The sequence below is a fragment of the Sinocyclocheilus rhinocerous genome, unplaced genomic scaffold (assembly GCF_001515625.1).
Source record: "Sinocyclocheilus rhinocerous isolate Xijiao unplaced genomic scaffold, SAMN03320098_v1.1 scaffold168, whole genome shotgun sequence".
Taxonomy (NCBI): Eukaryota; Metazoa; Chordata; class Actinopteri; order Cypriniformes; family Cyprinidae; genus Sinocyclocheilus; species Sinocyclocheilus rhinocerous.
In genome coordinates, this window is record NW_015635532.1 from 366,665 (window position 1) to 387,676 (window position 21,012).

At 39.5% G+C, this 21,012-nt stretch overlaps 1 protein-coding gene across 5 annotated transcripts in view; it reads right to left on the reverse strand.

Annotated features, from left to right (window-relative positions):
- The window catches only part of LOC107747087 (protocadherin alpha-3-like), a 147,996-nt gene that overhangs the window by 32,115 nt on the left and 94,869 nt on the right, over positions 1-21,012 (reverse strand). The window contains exon 1 of one of the 5 annotated variants that reach the window (XM_016561514.1): positions 9,076-9,364. The exons of 3 other annotated variants lie outside the window; for them this stretch is intronic. In XM_016561514.1, coding sequence (XP_016417000.1) covers positions 9,076-9,249 — 174 coding nt within the window. In that variant the 5' untranslated portion in view covers positions 9,250-9,364. Of the gene's footprint in view, positions 1-4,135; positions 6,648-9,075; positions 9,365-21,012 lie in introns of those variants that run through there. One more of the 5 variants, XM_016561508.1, reaches the window with a different exon arrangement.

Genomic DNA, 21,012 nt, shown 5'->3' on the forward strand with positions numbered 1-21,012 from the left:
ATATATATATATATAATTTATTTTTTTTATTTTATTTTTTTTTAAGAACTGTAATCAAATTGAATAATTGCCAGAACAAATATTTACATTCTTTCTCTAATAATTAAAACTCTCAAGATAGGCATTACATAGCCTAGATTTTCAAAAAAGCATTGAAAATTGTAGCACATCTTCAAAAAGACGTTTTAGGTACTACAGAATAAATAAAACATTCAGAATTCTCTGTTCTATTCTCTACAGGCACAGCTAAACGCACCCAAAATGCTCTCTGCTTCTGTAAACCAACGTGATTCTATGATCCCAAAGTTTGTGTAATTTCTCCTCCATTACATTTCTCCATCAGAGAACAGTCCATGATTTTACTAAACACAAAACAAGTCAACCTCGGGGACCCTGATAAACCCTGCTGCCTCAGCACTGGCTGCCCTTCAGAAGCCTGATTCTAAAATAGATGCCTGTGGAGGTGAAACAAAGCTATCAGGCAATGCAGACAAGCCTCAGTAGTCCTCTGCACAGACAGAGTTGCAACGCCACTACTGAGAACCCCGTAAATGCTGTGTATGTGTGTGAAAGCCATAATAAATCAAGCAGCCAAGCTTTTTATATATATATATATATATATATATATATATATATAAATATCAGAATGAATGCTGAAACATTATAATAGCAGTCACTGCTTTCAAGGAAAAAAAGTAGCAAAAGTCAGAAGCAGCAGTTTATTCTCTGTATTAATCTGCGTATTAATGTAATGATGTACACTGGAAAATAAAAAAGTACTAGCAAATTTCACAAATAATTACAAAAACTGAAAATAACACATTGATTTAAACATGACATTTTTAAGTAAAATGACTGAAATATTGTAAGATGGATTTCAATAAACTTTGTATTCACAGTTTTGAAAAACAATTTCATCACTCATTAATAGTTTTGTACATTAACAGCACAAAGTACACATAACAGTTGGCTTGCTGGAAGATTTTTGTTTTATTTAGAAGATTGTTAAATAAGTGCATCAGGAAAAAAATAGCTGCTTGGTTGGTTGGTTTGCCAACTTTTGCAAAGTTCATTACATTGTGGCTATTTCAACGAGTTTTGCAAAGACAAATGTCCAGGTTTGTGTGTCCTACAATTAAAACACCTTCCAAGCAGAACAAGCTAATATACACACACACACACACAGTAACAACATCATCATTCTGAGCTTTTACTAAAAACAATCAGGATTTACATCCTGAAAGCACCACTGGCGCCGCCCATGTTTCATCATCTTCTCCTACTCCTTGTCTCTCCCTCTCTTTCTTCCTCTCTGTCTCTCAATGAGCCTATGACAAATTCTGTCATGTTTAATCAGTGGCTAAACTCCCAGCGGCTGCTGTTTCTCCACTCACACTCCCGAGAGTTAATTAATTCAGTGAATCAGGTTTTTATTGTCTCCCCGACACCCTCATTTGTTTGCCTGATGCCACCTGCTTCCCCTTTTATTCCCTCTTTTTCATGAACATGCTCTGACTCTACTGGCTCTCTCTTCCGTTCATTTACCATACCAGCTCACCACACCCTTTCTGCTCACACAGACTCTGCATGCTCTTTCCCGATTTCTCTCCCCCCTCGCTTTCTCTCTGTCTCTCTCTCACTGTGTGTGTGGGTGTGGCAAAATGCAGCATTGGGTAATTGTAAAGAAACAGAGCCAGGTCGCCATGACAACCTGAAGATGAAAGGATAAGATAAGACACTAAGTGCCAAGATTGCATTGTAACATCATTATGGCGTGTGTTTGGACAGGAAGTGAGGGAGAGAGAGGAGTAAAGGGAACAAAAGACACATATGTTACTAACCTGATTATTACCTGGTCAGTGATTGTGACAATAAATCGTGGGTCATGTGCTCTAGCTCATAACTGTAGGACATAACTATGAATGGGTGATAGAGCAAAAAAAAAAGACATTATTCAATATTTTATGGTTTATTTTGCTCTAAACTCACTTCAGGGAGTCAGGAGAACCATATCCTTGACCAAACAGCTATTATTGCAAATTGTATTCAAATATTTGAAGGCTAAATACAATAAATATTCTGTGCTAAGATAATTGTGCAATGAAAATTCTTTTTTAAATGAAAATGTTCTAATGACATGGTCTTAATGGGCACCTATATATATATATATATATATATATATATCACTGCAATTTTATGTATTGTGAACAATAAATCTGTCTTGCAGCACAACTAATATTGAATTGAGTTTCTTCATACAAGTAGACCTCTTTGCACTAAGGCATATACTAAAATGTAAAGCAATTAGCTGAACTGTATCTCGGGAATGTGCTTATGAAATCAATTTAATGCTCTGTACAATCCAGAGTCAGTGCAGGACTGTAATGAAAACTTTGCTGCTGACACTCTTACTCATATTGCTGGTCAACAAATATCAAATGCACAACCTCTGCTCATATCAAACTATCACATACACACACATATAGACTCACTCTATAAACAGCATGACTGTGTTTGTAGTTGTTGCTACAGTGACACTTGTCCTCAGCAGAAATGGAGCACAGGGTGGGGCTTCGGTGTGATTGACAGTGATGATGTCAGAACTATAAGCTCAGCCTGCAAATCATGGGCTCCTGCAGCCAGAACGGAAAATTACCGGCCCCTCCCCCCACTACATGTCTCCTCTCTCCCTCTCTTCGTATTTTTCCCCTCTACCTTTTATCCCATCTCTCTTTCCTCAACACCCCCACTCTCCTCCCTTTCTCTATCCCTCTTTTTCTCTCCCATCCCCCTCTTGTTCTACCACACAGGCAACATGCATCCGCTTAGAAGGAAAATCTCAGTCAGTGCAGAGACAATAATAGAGCAAAATTCTGCTTTGTGTGTTTTCTGCTTAACACAACAAAACACAGCAAAGCACAAACCTGCAGGTGCACTGTAAAACAGCAGAGGAGATAACATTAAGACACACACACACATATATATATACAGTATATATATATATATATATATAACCACACAGTATGACCAGAAGTAGAAATCTAATATGTTGATTAGAGACCATCTAAATCATCCTCATGCATTTAACTGATGCAATCTATTAAAGTGTAAAGCAGAGACAAACACAACCAGATCGACCTAAAATAATAGGGATGATAGAGAGAAAGCATTCAACTGGCCATTAACAATATCAAACCATGCAATAAATGAAATACAGGTTTAATTTATGAATGACACAGCACTATATATAGGGATATAACACAGCCCTTCTCCAAATTACAGGCTTTAGAAATTATCTGTATTGCTCCCACCCTGCTGAGAGGCCTAAGCTGCAGGGAGAGAGAGAGAGAGTGTGTGGCTGGACTGCAGTTAAAATTCTAATCTACAGAACCCGGTTTACAAAGTGAATTTAAATGAAAACTCCATTAGGAAATAGCTTCTAAAAGGATTGAAAGGCAGACAGAGAGGTTGAAAAGGAGCACCACCAGTAATCAGTACTGCCTGCAGTAAGTAAAAAAAAGGGTGGCGGTATGTGTTCAGTAAGATAGCATTGGCAAATTCAGTAGTACCATCCTTTTTAGCTGTTTATGTGCCAGAGATCATTCAAGGGGAACACAGAAGCCGGGCATGGCCTCCTTAACCAACAGGCAACGACAAATCCACTCCACGTGACAGCCGTCTGACTTATGTTCAGACCTAGAAACAACCGTAGTCATTTCTGCATAATACAAGTGGCCAGAACTGGGGAGAAAAAAAATCAATAAAGAGAAAACAAAACAAACAAACAAACAAACAAAAAAACTTTCAATAAAATACAGCTGCAAATATGAGAAAAACCCTTGAAACAGATCTGTATAGTTTGGCCAAACATAAAATTTGGTATTGCATAGGCACCATAAAAAGTACTGCTCAATTCAGCACATTGTTGCTGGACAGATTCAAACTATGCTTAATCTTAGTGTGTTTCAGCACCCTGGAGAGTTCTCAGTCTCACGCGATCTAAAAAGGCCCATGATTCTGCAGAGGTGTCAGGAACTCAGTACAAGACTTGGAACTATGTAAAAGCACACATAGGAACTGAAGAGGAAAAAGGGATATTTTAACTGGACAAACAGAGGTTCCTAGAAAGGCTTACCTTTTCTTTTTTAGGAAGTGTTTGTGTTCTGGTAAAAGTGTCTCCTCCATTAATACTGATCAGTTCTGCATCTGCAGGCGGAAATGGCGCAGGGAAAACCACTACGTCACTCTTCAGTGTGTCCGAGCTAAAACACACGTCATACTGCTGAGCAGATTTGGAGTAAGACCAGCTCCCGTCAGGGTGTGTGGTGATCATCGGGGCGCTGTACCTGCCCAAACTCCTGTCTGTCCTGTGGCATTTTACAGCCATCAAACTGATGAGACTCAGTAAAAAGATGACGGACACGCACACAATGGCGATCAGCAAATACAGATTTAAATCCGAGAAACTCTCCTCCTTTATCGGCGCGTGTCTGAATGGAGTCTTGACGTCACCTGCGCTTTCAACAACCACAACATCAATAGACACAGTCGCTGACAGTGAGGGCTCTCCGTTATCACAAACCAAAATGACCAGCGGGTGAGTTTTCAGGTCATTGTCACTCATTCTCCTCTTAGTCCTGATCTCCCCGCTGCTGGTTCCGATTCGGAACAGATTGTTTCCTTTGGGTTCAGAGATGTGGTAAGACAGCAGCGCATTGTAACCAGAATCTGCATCTACAGCCCTGATCTTGGCCACAAAGTAGCCCGCATCAGCAGAATAGGGCATGTTCTCTGTGTTAACGGAACCGAGCTCGGAATAGGGCGCGAGAATCCCGGGACTGTTGTCATTCTCATCCAGGATAAAAACATTTACAGTCACGTTACTGCTGAGCGGAGGAACACCAGCGTCTGTGGCCTGAACTTTATACTCAAACGTTTTTGTCTCCTCATAGTTAAATGATTGTAAACTGTGTATATCCCCACTATCGGGGTTTATACTTACAACAGAATATGCATTTCCAGATTTATGAAGTGGTAATAATCCATAAGTAATTTTGGAATTTTCATCTAAATCTGGATCAACAGCTGAAATAGTGTAAATGATTTGGCCTTTAGGGCCATTTTCTTTTACAGATATATTTATGACAGGATTTGGGAAACGTGGCGGATTGTCATTAACATCAGATACATACACTGTAAAAACACGAGCGGCAGAAAGAGGTGGAGTCCCTTCATCTGACGCCATGATTGTGACATTATATCGATCAACACGCTCTCTATCCAATGGCCCATCCACTACAAGAGAATAATAATTCTTATATGACGACTGCAATTTAAAAGGAACATCACCTACCACTTTCCCATGCGTATTCCCATTCTTTCCCGAGTCTTTGTCCGATATGGTTATCAAAGCAACCGTTGTTTCTTTTTTAGCATCCTCCCTTACTGTGTTCACTTGTGACGTTAATGATATTTCTGGCTCGTTGTCGTTTATATCTAACACCTCTACTAATATTTTACAGTGAGCGGATCGCGGACTGGACCCTTTGTCTTTAGCCTGAGCATGAATCTCGTAAGCATTGTGTTGCTCAAAATCCACACTGCCCTGCACTGAAATCACGCCGGTAGAAGAATCAATTTTAAAAACGCCGTTTGTTTTGTCATCGCTGTCTTGGTGAACTAAAGAATACATAATTTCACTATTTACACCCTCATCTAAATCATGGGCACTCAGATTTATGACTAATGTTCCCACTGATGCGTTTTCAACAAGACGCACTTTGTAAAGAGCTTTGCCAAACACGGGTGCGTTGTCATTCACATCTTGCACATTTATGACTATCTGAATTGTACCTGATTTGGGAGGTCTTCCTCCATCTACAGCAGTCAATGTGAGCTGGATCACAGGCTGTTTTTCTCGATCTAAAGCTTTATGCAGCACTAACTCAGCCGACACACTCTGCTCTCCTCCGCTTTGTACATCCAGGGAGAAGTGCGCGTTCGGACTCAGTTTATAGCTCTTTATCGAGTTCGCTCCAACATCAGGATCCGATGCTCTCGGCAACTGAAATCGGTCTCCAACAAAGGCATTCTCTGATATGTTAAATTGGTTAGACCTAACACGAAACGATGGAGCATTGTCATTAATATCTAAAACATTTATCTCAATGCGAAACAGGTTTAACGGATTATTAACAATGGCTTCTAAATTCACTGAACATTGCGGTGCGGCAGGACAAAAGTTCTCCCTGTCGATCCTTTCGCTAACGAACAGAACACCAGTTTTCAAATTAACCTCAAAATATTTTCTTCCTAAAACTGCGGGGATATGAAATCCGCGTGATTCCAGTTCTTGAACATTCAAATTAAGATCCTTTGCGATATTTCCAACAAACGTCCCCGTGTTCACCTCTTCTGAAATGGAATATGCGATCTGGGCTGAAGCTATAGACAGCAAGCGCAGCACAACCAGACACACAACGGTCCCGCCAAGAAGAATTTTCCGAGCCATTACGCATCTATTTTGTAAACTCCATCAATCGCCGCAAAAAGAATATTAATAAAACAGGTTCCATACTTTGGTTATATTGCCCTATATGCCATTTTGTTTCAGTGCATACAGCCATAAAGACGAAACAGAACAAAGCGCATGAGCGCGCGCTCAAAGGCGACTGAGGAGGAGCCAACGTGGGCGCGCACAAAAGTTGCAAATCACTTCTATACTGACACCAAGTGGCTTAGAAGAAACAACTATAATGACAGTATCAGTTAATATATATATATTTTTTATTCTCAATATCTATACATTTTAGAAATATAAAAGCATTTGTTTAAATACATTTAAAAAATGCTTTATATGTTATATCTTACCTTTTCTTTATTAGGAAGTGTTTGTGTTCTGGTAAAAGTGTCTCCTCCATTAATACTGATCAGTTCTGCATCTGCAGGCGGAAATGGCGCAGGGAAAACCACTACGTCACTCTTCAGTGTGTCCGAGCTAAAACACACGTCATACTGCTGAGCAGATTTGGAGTAAGACCAGCTCCCGTCAGGGTGTGTGGTGATCATCGGGGCGCTGTACCTGCCCAAACTCCTGTCTGTCCTGTGGCATTTCACAGCTAGCAAACTGATGAGACTCAGTAAAAAGATGACGGACACGCACACAATGGCGATCAGCAAATACAGATTTAAATCCGAGAAACTCTCCTCCTTTATCGGCGCATGTCTGAATGTGGTCTTGACGTCACCTGCGCTTTCAACAACCACAACATCAATAGACACAGTCGCTGACAGTGAGGGCTCTCCGTTATCACAAACCAAAATGACCAGCGGGTGAGTTTTCAGGTCATTGTCACTCATTCTCCTCTTAGTCCTGATCTCCCCGCTGCTGGTTCCGATTCGGAACAGATTGTTTCCTTTGGGTTCAGAGATGTGGTAAGACAGCAGCGCATTGTAACCAGAATCTGCATCTACAGCCCTGATCTTGGCCACAAAGTAGCCCGCATCAGCAGAATAGGGCATGTTCTCTGTGTTAACGGAACCGAGCTCGGAATAGGGCGGGAGAATCCCGGGACTGTTGTCATTCTCATCCAGGATAAAAACATTGACAGTCACGTTACTGCTGAGCGGAGGAACACCAGAGTCTGTGGCCTGAACTTTAAACTCAAACGTTTTTGTCTCCTCATGGTTAAACGACTGTAAACTGTGTATATCTCCACTATCAGAGTTTATGTTGATCATGGATGTTACCGGGCCGCTTTTCGAGCTTTCTAGTAAAGAATATGTTATCCGGGCATTATCACCTACATCAGGATCAAAAGCAGATACTGTATGAATAACAGCTCCAATCTGACTGTTCTCTTTCACATAAACATTAATGATCGGCTCTGGAAAGCGCGGCGCGTTGTCATTCACATCAGAAACGTGTATAGTAATGACACTGGTGCTAGAGAGAGGCGGAGTCCCTTCATCAGTAGCTGTGATAGTCACGTTATACTCAGATGCGCGCTCTCTGTCTAAAGGCCCGTTAACAACTAAGGTATAATAATTCTTGTACGAGTTCTGAACTTTAAATGGAGCAGAGCCCTGAATGTTTAAGGTTACCTTTCCGTTTTTACCAGCATCATTATCAGCTACAGTTATCATTCCAACCATTGCGTCAATCGGAGCATCTTCTTTAACAGTGCTCACTAAAGACGTCACAGATATCTCCGGAATGTTGTCATTGACATCCAAGACCTCGACCAATACTTTACAGTGTGCTGCTTTCGGGTTATAACCTCGGTCTTTTGCTTGTACTCTGAGTTCGATTGCATCCCTCTGCTCGTAATCCACATCTTTTTTTACAGTAATTTCACCGGTTTCTGAGTTTATCGAAAATGAATCAACATTTTTGTCATTGTTGTGATTAACTATTGAATAAATTATTTCACCGTTCACACCCTCATCTAAATCAACTGCTTGAACAGATAGCACGTGAGTACCACGTGCTGCATTTTCAGTTACTTTGGATTTATACAAAGACTTACTGAAAACAGGAATATTATCATTAACATCCACAACGTTAACTATAATCTCTGTTGTACCAGATTTGGGAGGTTTTCCTCCGTCTACAGCAGTCAGTGTGAGCTGGATAAAAGACTGTTTCTCTCGATCTAAAGCTTTATGCAGCACTAACTCTGCGGACACACTCTGATCTCCACCGCCCTGTACATCCAGAGAAAAGTGTTCATTTGGACTCAGCTTGTAACTCTTTAGCGAATTACTGCCCACATCAGCGTCAAACGCGCTCTGTAATGGAAATCTCTCCCCTGGAATAGCTGATTCGCTGACATTCAAATTTGTTATTGATGTCCGAAATGCTGGTGCATTATCATTAATGTCAAAAACATGTATCTCAAATCGGTAAATATTCAAAGGGGAGCTAATCATGGCTTCTAAAGGCAGAGAGCATTTAATATTCTGCTCGCAAATCTCTTCTCGATCAATTCTCTCTCTGACATGGAGAATTCCAGTTTTAGTATTACAATCGAAATACCTCTTGTTCGGTCCCGGAACGATATGAAACCCTCGTACCTCAAGATCCTGAATATTCAGATTAAAATCCTTCACCAAATTCCCAACTGTATTGCCTGGGTTTGCTTCCTCCGACACTGAATACACCACCTGTCCGCCCGCTATATTCCAAAGCCAACACAGAAAGTACACAGAAATCCCAACGCGGAATCTTGATTGCCCTTTGGACGCCATTGTCTCTAAGCCTTGTGGATATGCCAAAGTGATAAAAATCCGATAGCATAGTCACTCAGGAAATATTCACAGGAAACCACACGCTACAGCAGCTTCCAGACACAATGGCGAATTCTGAACAAAGCCTCTCTGCTCTGGAAGCTTCAAAATGAGGCGGAGCTTAGTGGAGTCAAGAAAATTTTCCTGTAAAAATGGAAGGCTAGTGACATCGTGCGGACAACTGCAAACTACACTGTTTCTAAATAAAATATTTTGCTGTTTAATCTTTCGGTTATAAGAGCATAAAATTAAAATAAATTAGATAATTCCTAGAATGGAGTAAGTGTCCACATCAGACTGGCTATCTAATCATAACAGTGGCATTAAACGCACACACTTAACAAGGCTATTTAACTGGGAAATAAATTAATTAATTAAAAAATGAAAGTAAAATAAAATAAAAGTACAAGACACAGTAAGAAGACCTGAAACGGAAATATATTACTTATTTAAGGGCAGTGGTTTTCAAACGTTTTTGTAACCCGAACCCCTGTGGCCTAAATTATTTACTTGAAGAACCCCTCCTGAGATTTTAAGTAAATATTTAATAATGTAATGCCATATTTCCATGTTTACTTGAAAAATATTTTTTATCCGTTTAAAAGTTATATTTTTTTCAATCAGAATTATTTCACATAGCTATTGTTATTAGACATAAAATGGCATAACATTTCATTTCATGATTGTAGTAACCAAAATGATCACAGTTATCAATATTATCAGTGTATTGTTAAAATGTGCTGGAAATGTTCCAGAAGTACTCATACCCACACTGAAAATATGCTGAAAACCAAAAAAAAAAAAATATATATATATTGATTTGTTTACTTACAACATAACATGTTATATACCAACATGCACTACATGCTCAAAGTTTTGACTAAAAAAAGGTTTCATAAAATTATAAACCTCATATTTCATCCTTTACATCATTTTTTTTAAAGAAAATGAGGATTATGAGTTAAAATGATACATTATAGGCATTTTATCTGCTCCATAAACAATTCTACATAGGCTACTTTATTATTGAAGTGTTGAGATTTTAATAATGCACATTAGTTTGTTTTCCATCTTCCATTTAAGATTACCAACACAATTTTGGCCCAATTTTCACATTGGCCTGAACAAAAACAACAGACAGGCTGAATAAAATCGCAAATCCACTGTCTCACTCTGCTAATGGAACAGCAGAAACAGGGTTGTTTCCACGGTACAACCCGAACTCATGAAAGTGCGTATCAATAGCACGCGTTTATGTTTCGATTTGGCCTACTATTTATAAGCAGAATTTGACTTTGACTTGCACATGATACGCAATGGGTATGATTAGGGTTGTGGGGTAGATGCTTATCATTTGCACGCGAAAACTGCATATTATATGCACATCAAACACATGTGTATCACATGCCAGCCAAAGTCCATTTCTGCGTGTCAATAGCACGAATTTCTGTTTGTATTTGACGTACTATTTATATGCATTTTCATGAGACCACCTCTGTAAACAAAGCAGCGCTGTTCTCATAAAGACTACGTTATTACACATTTCAACCTTAAATTTTTTATTTAAAATTTTTTTTTTTATTATTTAGTTCTTATTTAATAAATTAATATAGCTTTTCATCAACTCACTAACGCCCTGAAAGAACAGATATGAACATTTGCGTTTTCAGCACCACGGACAGAGTGCGTTAGTGCAAAAGACGACAAAAATACACTTTGAACCTCCGTGAAACCAGAGTAGATTATTTTAGGGAGAAATAAGGTAATACGGATTCTTATTTCCCCTCAAACCTTACATTAAATCACTTGAATTCGCAATATACAGCACGAAAATGTCAAAGTAGAAACAGCAGCTCTAACTAAAGCGTTTTCCTCACGTATAATAAAAATGTCTTACCTTTTCTTTTTTAGGAAGTGTTTGTGTTCTGGTAAAAGTGTCTCCTCCATTAATACTGATCAGTTCTGCATCTGCAGGCGGAAATGGCGCAGGGAAAACCACTACGTCACTCTTCAGTGTGTCCGAGCTAAAACACACGTCATACTGCTGAGCAGATTTGGAGTAAGACCAGCTCCCGTCAGGGTGTGTGGTGATCATCGGGGCGCTGTACCTGCCCAAACTCCTGTACAGTTATCATTCCAACCATTGCGTCAATCGGAGCATCTTCTTTGACATTATTAACCAAAGATGTTACAGAGATTTTTGGAACATTATCGTTAATGTCAACAATTTCAAGTAGCACTTTACAAAGAGCAGCTCTAGGTTTATGCCCTTTATCTTTTGCCTGCACGCGGAGCTCCACAGCATTTTTTCTTTCGTAATCTACATCACCTTTTACTGTAATCTCGCCCGTTTCCGGATGTATTAAAAATGAATCTACGTGTTTATCGTTATTGTGATTGACTAAAGCATAAACAATCTCACCATTGACACCCTCATCTGGGTCGCTGGCTTGAACTCTAATAATGGAAGTACCAGGTGGTGCGTTTTCATTTACGCGAGCTTTATACAACGATTTACTGAAAACAGGAATATTATCGTTGATGTCTTCTATCTATTGAAAATGATTCGACATTTTTATCATTATCGTGGTTAACTAAAGCATAAACAATCTGACCATTCACACCCTCGTCTGGGTCGCTGGCCTGAATTGTAACAACAGAAGTACCAGGTGGCGAGTTTTCATTTAGACGAGCTTTATACAATGATTTACTGAAAACAGGAATGTTATCGTTGATATCTTCAACATGTACGATTATTTGCATTGTTCCTGATCTTGGAGGTTTTCCTCCATCTACAGCGATGAGTTTGAGCTGAATTAATGGCTGTTTCTCTCGGTCTAAAGCTTTCTGTAGCACTAATTCAGCAGACACACTCTGCTCTCCTCCGCTCTGAACATCCAGAGAAAAGTGTTCATTCGGACTCAGCTTGTAGCTCTTTACCGAATTACTGCCCACATCAGCGTCAAACGCGCTCGGCAGAGCGAACTGCTCCCCTGGAAAAGCTAATTCTGAAATATTTAGTGTTGTCTTTGAGGTACGAAATAATGGTGGATTATCATTAATATCTAGTACGTTTACCTCAAATCTATATATATTCAAAGGAGAGTTAACAATTGCTTCTAGAGGTAAAGTACACTTCGCATTCTGTTCACATAGATCCTCTCGGTCTATTCTTTCCTTAACGTGAAGAACACCAGTCTTTAAATTCAAATCGAAATACCTTCGGTTGGTCTCCGACACGATTTGAAATCCACGTCTTTCAATGTCTTGTAAATTCAAGTTAAAATCCTTAGCTAAATTTCCAACTGTCGTGCCTGGATTTGCCTCCTCCGTTATGGAATACACAATCTGTCCATCTGCAAAAATCCCAAATCGAAGAAAGATACTAAAAAATATCCACACGTTCAAAATATGCCCCTCTCTTAAAGCCATTTTACCAAACCATTGACGTGTATGCTAAATCACCGACATTCTCCCGCATGTCTGTAAAACGTTTTCTGCTAAATCAACGAGTGGTCTGTTTCCGAGGACAATGGCGTACGACTAACAAAGCCCTTATCCAGGAAGATACAACAAGAAAAATAGGAGGAGCCTCATCTTATCAGGAACGCTCAAACAACAGGCAGATACTGACATCGCGCGGATAAAACAGTGTATCACATTGAACATAGAAAGCAAAACATTATTTTTGAACCAACCAACTAAATAACTGACTAACTAACTAACCAGAATAAAACGACTTGATATATATTTTTCAAGTGTCTAACTATTTCAATTGAATGGCAAATTAACAAAATATTTAAAATATCTGAAAGAGTTACTTAAACAGCACAAAGAGACACACAAAGGGGGCTTTTAAAAAGTTGAAACGTGTTTAAGAAGAAGCTTGCTCTGCAAACCTCTTAGATTAAACAGTTTGCATTCAGCTAAATTTATCACCTTGTACGAAACATGTAGATTGATTGATTGATTGTCTGTATTGCATAATAATATAAAATCTTCATTTCCAAGATAAAAACGCATTACATGTGTAATACGACGGGACAAATAACTGTTACCTTTAAGTGTGGATGCAAAGTGTGCAGCAGCACGAAGAGCTCCAATTACACCAACGATAAACAATATCGAACAATTTAATGTCCACCATGTCGATAGTGTTTCATGTGCACTCTAAACTAAAAACTACAATATTTAGTAACTATAAACGTAATATTAAATAATCAAGACAGCAGAGAGGATGCCGATTAGATATGTAGCTCGAAATCACAAGACTTAATTTACCAATAAAACAAATTATGTATTACGTTATCTTACCTTACCTAAAAACGATCAGTTAAAAAAGAAAACTTGATGTTTCACAGTGTTGTTGACAGATGTACTAAAACGTTTGTGTTTTTAGCAGAAAACAAGTTTTAAAAATCTCGTAAGTATTAAACTCTGAGAACGTTTTTATTGTTGTATTTATTTATTTATTATTTTTGAAATGTATTATTTTTTTCTGCTCTTTAAAAATCCACCAAGGCAAAAACAACATTAGAAAGAAGAATAGGAAGTTGAAGATGGAAAAGAAGACTGAAATCAGTTGAAACACCTAGATGGTATAGAGAAAGATTCAAAGCCGCGTATGGACAATAACAATAGAGAGTTTCAGTACCATGGACAGCAAAAAGCAGCAGCAAACAAAAAATAAAAATAAATGAATAAATAAATAATTTTTAAAAACCTTCGTATAGCTACATATTTACATTCTTACCTTTTCTTTATTAGGGAGTGTTTGCGTTCTGGTAAAAGTGTCTCCTCCATTAATACTGATCAGTTCTGCATCTGCAGGCGGAAATGGCGCAGGGAAAACCACTACGTCACTCTTCAGTGTGTCCGAGCTAAAACACACGTCATACTGCTGAGCAGATTTGGAGTAAGACCAGCTCCCGTCAGGGTGTGTGGTGATCATCGGGGCGCTGTACCTGCCCAAACTCCTGTCTGTCCTGTGGCATTTCACAGCTAGCAAACTGATGAGACTCAGTAAAAAGATGACGGACACGCACACAATGGCGATCAGCAAATACAGATTTAAATCCGAGAAACTCTCCTCCTTTATCGGCGCCTACATCAGGATCAAAAGCAGATACTGTATGAACCACAGCTCCAATCTGACTGTTCTCTTTCACATAAACATTGATGATGGGCTCTGGAAAGCGCGGCGCGTTGTCATTCACATCAGAAACGTGTATAGTAATGACACTGGTGCTAGAGAGAGGCGGAGTCCCTTCATCAGAAGCTGTGATAGTCACGTTATACTCAAACGCGCGCTCTCTGTCTAGAGTTTCATCTACAACCAGCGAATATTTATTTTTATATGTATTCTGTATACGAAAATGTGCAGAATCGCATAACTTAAGAACCACTGCTCCATTTTTTCCTGCGTCTTCATCTTTAACGGTGATCAATCCCACCATTGTACCAGCAGCAGCGTCTTCTCTCACTGTTTCAGCAAGAGATGTCACGGAAATTTCAGGTACATTATCATTAACATCAACAATTTCAACTAAAACTTTACAATGAGCAGCCCTTGGTTTCTGGCCTTTATCTTTTGCTTGGACACGAATTTCTACAGCATTGCTAGTTTCGTAATCAATATTCCCTTTAACTGAGATTACACCACTGACAGAATCAATGGTAAAAGCGTTTACCACACTATCCTCATCATGGCTTATAAATGAATACATTATTTCTCCATTTAAACCCTCGTCAGCATCACTAGCATGGACCGTGACAACAGAGGTGCCTTGGGGCGCATTTTCCGTAATTCGTGCTTTGTAAAGAGATTTACTAAATACAGGAATATTATCATTAACATCCTCAACATTAATAATAATTTGCGATGTTCCTGATTTGGGAGGTTTTCCTCCGTCTACAGCGGTCAGTGTGAGCTGGATAACAGGCTGTTTCTCTCGGTCTAAAGCTTTCTGCAGCACTAATTCAGCAGACACACTCTGCTCTCCTCCGCTCTGAACATCCAGAGAAAAATGCTCATTCGGACTCAGATTGTAGCTCTTTACCGAATTACTGCCCACATCAGCGTCAAACGCACTTGGTAAAGTAAATCTCTCCCCCGGGAAAGCTGATTCTACAATATTTAGTTCCGTCTTTGGTGACTTAAAAGTGGGGAAATTATCGTTTATGTCTAAAACATTCACCTCCAGTCGATACATGTTTAAGGGGGAATTAACAATAGCTTCTAATTCCAGAGAGCATTTATTGCTCCTTCCGCATAACTGTTCCCTGTCTATTCTCTCTTTGACGAGAACAACACCACTTTTTAAATTAACACTGAAATACCTCTTATTTGGGCCTGAAACGATTTGAAATCCACGATGCTCTAAATCTTGAAGATTTAGGTTAAAATCTCTCGCTATATTTCCCATTGTGGTTCCCGGATCCGCCTCCTCCGATACCGAATACACAATCTGCCCATCGGTAATATTCCAAATTGAAAACGTTGCAATAAAATACATCCACCATTTAAATCCGCGTTTCGGCATTTTCATAATTCCTTCAATAAATCAGTCTCATCCATTCGGTAATAACCAAACAACGCCGTAATTCCTCACAGCTCATGCAAAAACAGAGACAGTACTGGGGCCTTTCGCGAACAAAAGCCCCACGTGATAAACTGAACCCTCCCTAACTGAGGAGGAGCTTTGCATAGCTGAGGTAAGATAAAATCCCAGTCTCTAACGACACCGCGCGGACAAATTGAGGTGAAGATAATTCAGTAAGAAGGGACCCAATATCTTTAAAATCACAATAGAAGAATTTAAAACTATTTACTTATATTATTGAACAATGTTATTAGTGGATAATTAAAACTCACCAAAAACTTAACTGTATATATACTGTTTTATGTCTGTAAGTTTTGTCAATTCACACTGCATTTAAATAAAATTAAAACTAGGGAAAATGAAGTTTCATTACATTAAAAATGCTATACCAAACGTGCCAAAAATATTGATTTCTCTATCGTTCTCATTTGTTTATTTGTTTGTTCTGTATTGCATCATATAAATGAGGCCTTGTGATAGGATGTGACAAAATCTGCTATCTTGATGTTTGGGCGCCAGGTGTTCAGTACCACAAACAGCTCCAAATACATATTAAGAATAAGCACCATGTAAATGCAATGTCCACTGTGCGAAAAATCTATATGTGCACTCTAAATGAATTATTACAATACTTTGCAACCACAAGCAAAACAATAAACAGTCAAGACAACAGAGAGGACGGCAGTTAGATATATAGCTCGAAAACTAAACAAAGACTAAATTCGCCACAATATATAAATGGCAATATAAGATGAAAGAACAGTGGATTTCATATTTGCGCTTTCAGCACCACGGACAGAGGGCCTTAGAGCAAAGGACGATCACGATAGAACTACATTCTAAACATGTGCGCAACAGAAATAAAATATTTAGGAAGAAAAAAAAGGTAATGGTTCATAATTTCCTCCCAGCAGTCTTAATATGGAAAAAAATTATATTCAGCACGAATAATTCAAGAAAAGAAACATCAGCTCTAAACCACAGCGAAGAGAATAATGTGTTTTCCTCAATTTTAATTAAAAAAATATCTTACCTTTTCTTTATTAGGAAGTGTTTGTGTTCTGGTAAAAGTGTCTCCTCCATTAATACTGATCAGTTCTGCATCTGCAGGCGGAAATGGCGCAGGGAAAACCACTACGTCACTCTTCAGTGTGTCCGAGCTAAAACACACGTCATACTGCTGAGCAGATTTGGAGTAAGACCAGCTCCCGTCAGGGTGTGTGGTGATCATCGGGGCGCTGTACCTGCCCAAACTCCTGTCTGTCCTGTGGCATTTCACAGCTAGCAAACTGATGAGACTCAGTAAAAAGATGACGGACACGCACACAATGGCGATCAGCAAATACAGATTTAAATCCGAGAAACTCTCCTCCTTTATCGGCGCATGTCTGAATGTGGTCTTGACGTCACCTGCGCTTTCAACAACCACAACATCAATAGACACAGTCGCTGACAGTGAGGGCTCTCCGTTATCACAAACCAAAATGACCAGCGGGTGAGTTTTCAGGTCATTGTCACTCATTCTCCTCTTAGTCCTGATCTCCCCGCTGCTGGTTCCGATTCGGAACAGATTGTTTCCTTTGGGTTCAGAGATGTGGTAAGACAGCAGCGCATTGTAACCAGAATCTGCATCTACAGCCCTGATCTTGGCCACAAAGTAGCCCGCATCAGCAGAATAGGGCATGTTCTCTGTGTTAACGGAACCGAGCTCGGAATAGGGCGGGAGAATCCCGGGACTGTTGTCATTCTCATCCAGGATAAAAACATTGACAGTCACGTTACTGCTGAGCGGAGGAACACCAGAGTCTGTGGCCTGAACTTTAAACTCAAACGTTTTTGTCTCCTCATGGTTAAACGACTGTAAACTGTGTATATCTCCACTATCAGAGTTTATGTTGATCATGGATGTTACCGGGCCGCTTTTCGAGCTTTCTGGTAAAGAATATGTTATTCGGGCATTATCACCTACATCAGGATCAAAAGCAGATACTGTATGAATAACAGCTCCAATCTGACTGTTCTCTTTCACATAAACATTAATGACAGGCTCTGGAAAGCGCGGCGCGTTGTCATTTACATCAGAAATGTGTATAGTAATGACACTGGTGCTAGAGAGAGGCGGAGTCCCTTCATCAGTAGCTGTGATAGTCACGTTATACTCAGACGCCCGCTCTCTGTCTAAAGGCCCGTTAACCACTAAAGTATAATAGTTCTTGTACGAGTTCTGAACTTTGAATGGCAACGAATCGCGAACCTTAAGCTGAATTTCCCCATTCTTTCCCGCATCATTATCCAGTACAGTTATCATACTAACCACTGTACCATTAGCTGCGTCTTCTTTAACAGTATTTACTAAGGAGGTAACAGAAATTTCTGGTCTATTGTCATTTATGTCCATTATCTCCACCAACACTTTGCAGTATGCGGCTCGTGGTTTAAGGCCTTTGTCTTTAGCTTGTACTCTAATTTCAACAGCAGCGCCTTTTTCATAGTCTACAGTGCCTTTCACAGTTATAAGACCGGTTTCAGAATCTATCGAGAATGCATCTACGTTATTATCGCTATCTTGGCTCACTAATGAATATGCGATTTCACCGTTTAGTCCCTCATCTGGATCACTGGCGTGAACTTGGATTACGGAGGTGCCAAGCGGTGCGTTTTCTACTACTCGAACTTTCAATAGAGGTTTACTGAACACTGGAATGTTATCATTCACATCCTCAATATTAACAATTAGATTTATTGTCCCTGACCTTGGAGGTTTCCCTCCGTCTACAGCGGTCACTGTGAGCTGGATCACTGGTTGTTTTTCGCGATCTAAAGCTTTCTGCAGCACCAATTCAGCAGACACACTCTGTTCTCCTCCGCTCTGAACATCCAGAGAAAAGTGTTCATTGGCACTCAGTTTGTAGCTCTTTACCGAATTACTGCCCACATCAGCGTCAAACGCATTCGGCAATGGAAATCTTTCACCAGAAAATGCCGACTCTGATATATTAAAATATTTCACATGAGAGCGAAATGTAGGTGTGTTATCATTTATATCTATAATGTAAACCTCAAAACGGTAAACATTTAATGGCACATTAACAATAGCTTCCAATGGGAGACAGCATGTTAAGCTCCGTCCGCACAGTTCGTCTCTATCGATTCTGTCTTTAATATGAAGAATTCCAGTTTTTGTATTTAAATCGAAATACCTCGTATTTGTGCCAGATACTAGTTGAAATTCTCGATTATGTAAATCCTGTAAATTCAGGTTTAAATCCTTTGCGAGGTTGCCGACTGTTGTTCCCGGGTTTGCTTCTTCCGACACTGAATATACAACCTGCCCGTCGGCGATACTCCCAAAGAAAAACAACATATATAAAAGAATCGTTGGAAGACAATCATGGACCAAAGCTATTGCCATATTCCGTTTAAAAACAAAGACAATATTCATCAAGATATCAGCATTCGTTCTAGTTTCTTCTTTTATTCACTAAAGCAGAGAGGAGGCTGAGAGCTGTAGCATCGTTCGAACAAAGCCATTTGACGCTACACCCGCTGCGAAAAACAAGGCGGAGACACGCGAACACAAAAGCAAAGAGATTAACCATGGACTGATGGTGACCTCTAGTGGAAGAGTAGAAATATTTGACAACTCAAAGCATGTGTATAAACCGCTGAATGTCCACGGTAAAAATGTTGTATGATTAAGACAGGCTTTTCCAGAAAAGGCAAATAATAATAATAATAATAATAAAAACAATCAGTTAAAAAAGAAAACTTGATGTTTCACAGTGTTGTTGACAGATGTACTAAAACTGTTGTGTTTTTAGCAGTAAACAAGTTTTAAAAATCTCTTAAGTATTAAACTCTGAGAACTTTATTATTATTGTATTTATTTATTTATTATTTTTGAAATGTATTATTTTTTTCTGCTCTTTAAAAATCCACCAAGGCAAAAACAACATTAGAAAGAAGAACAGGAAGTTGAAGATGGAAAAGAAGACTGAAATCAGTTGAAACACCTAGATGGTATAGAGAAAGATTCAAAGCCGCGTATGATCAATAACAATAGAGAGTTTCAGTACCATGGACAGCAAAAACCCCCAGCAGCAAACAAAAAAATACAAATACAAATAAATGAATAAATTAATAATTTTTAAAAAATCCTCGTATGTAGATACATATTTACATTTACCTTTTCTTTATTAGGGAGTATTTGCGTTCTGGTAAAAGTGTCTCCTCCATTAATACTGATCAGTTCTGCATCTGCAGGCGGAAATGGCGCAGGGAAAACCACTACGTCACTCTTCAGTGTGTCCGAGCTAAAACACACGTCATACTGCTGAGCAGATTTGGAGTAAGACCAGCTCCCGTCAGGGTGTGTGGTGATCATCGGGGCGCTGTACCTGCCCAAACTCCTGTCTGTCCTGTGGCATTTCACAGCTAGCAAACTGATGAGACTCAGTAAAAAGATGACGGACACGCACACAATGGCGATCAGCAAATACAGATTTAAATCCGAGAAACTCTCCTCCTTTATCGGCGCATGTCTGAATGTGGTCTTGACGTCACCTGCGCTTTCAACAACCACAACATCAATAGACACAGTCGCTGACAGTGAGGGCTCTCCGTTATCACAAACCAAAATGACCAGCGGGTGAGTTTTCAGGTCATTGTCACTCATTCTCCTCTTAGTCCTGATCTCCCCGCTGCTGGTTCCGATTCGGAACAGATTGTTTCCTTTGGGTTCAGAGATGTGGTAAGACAGCAGCGCATTGTAACCAGAATCTGCATCTACAGCCCTGATCTTGGCCACAAAGTAGCCCGCATCAGCAGAATAGGGCATGTTCTCTGTGTTAACGGAACCGAGCTCGGAATAGGGCGGGAGAATCCCGGGACTGTTGTCATTCTCATCCAGGATAAAAACATTGACAGTCACGTTACTGCTGAGCGGAGGAACACCAGAGTCTGTGGCCTGAACTTTAAACTCAAACGTTTTTGTCTCCTCATGGTTAAACGACTGTAAACTGTGTATATCTCCACTATCAGAGTTTATGTTGATCATGGATGTTACCGGGCCGCTTTTCGAGCTTTCTAGTAAATAATATGTTATCCGGGCATTATCACCTAC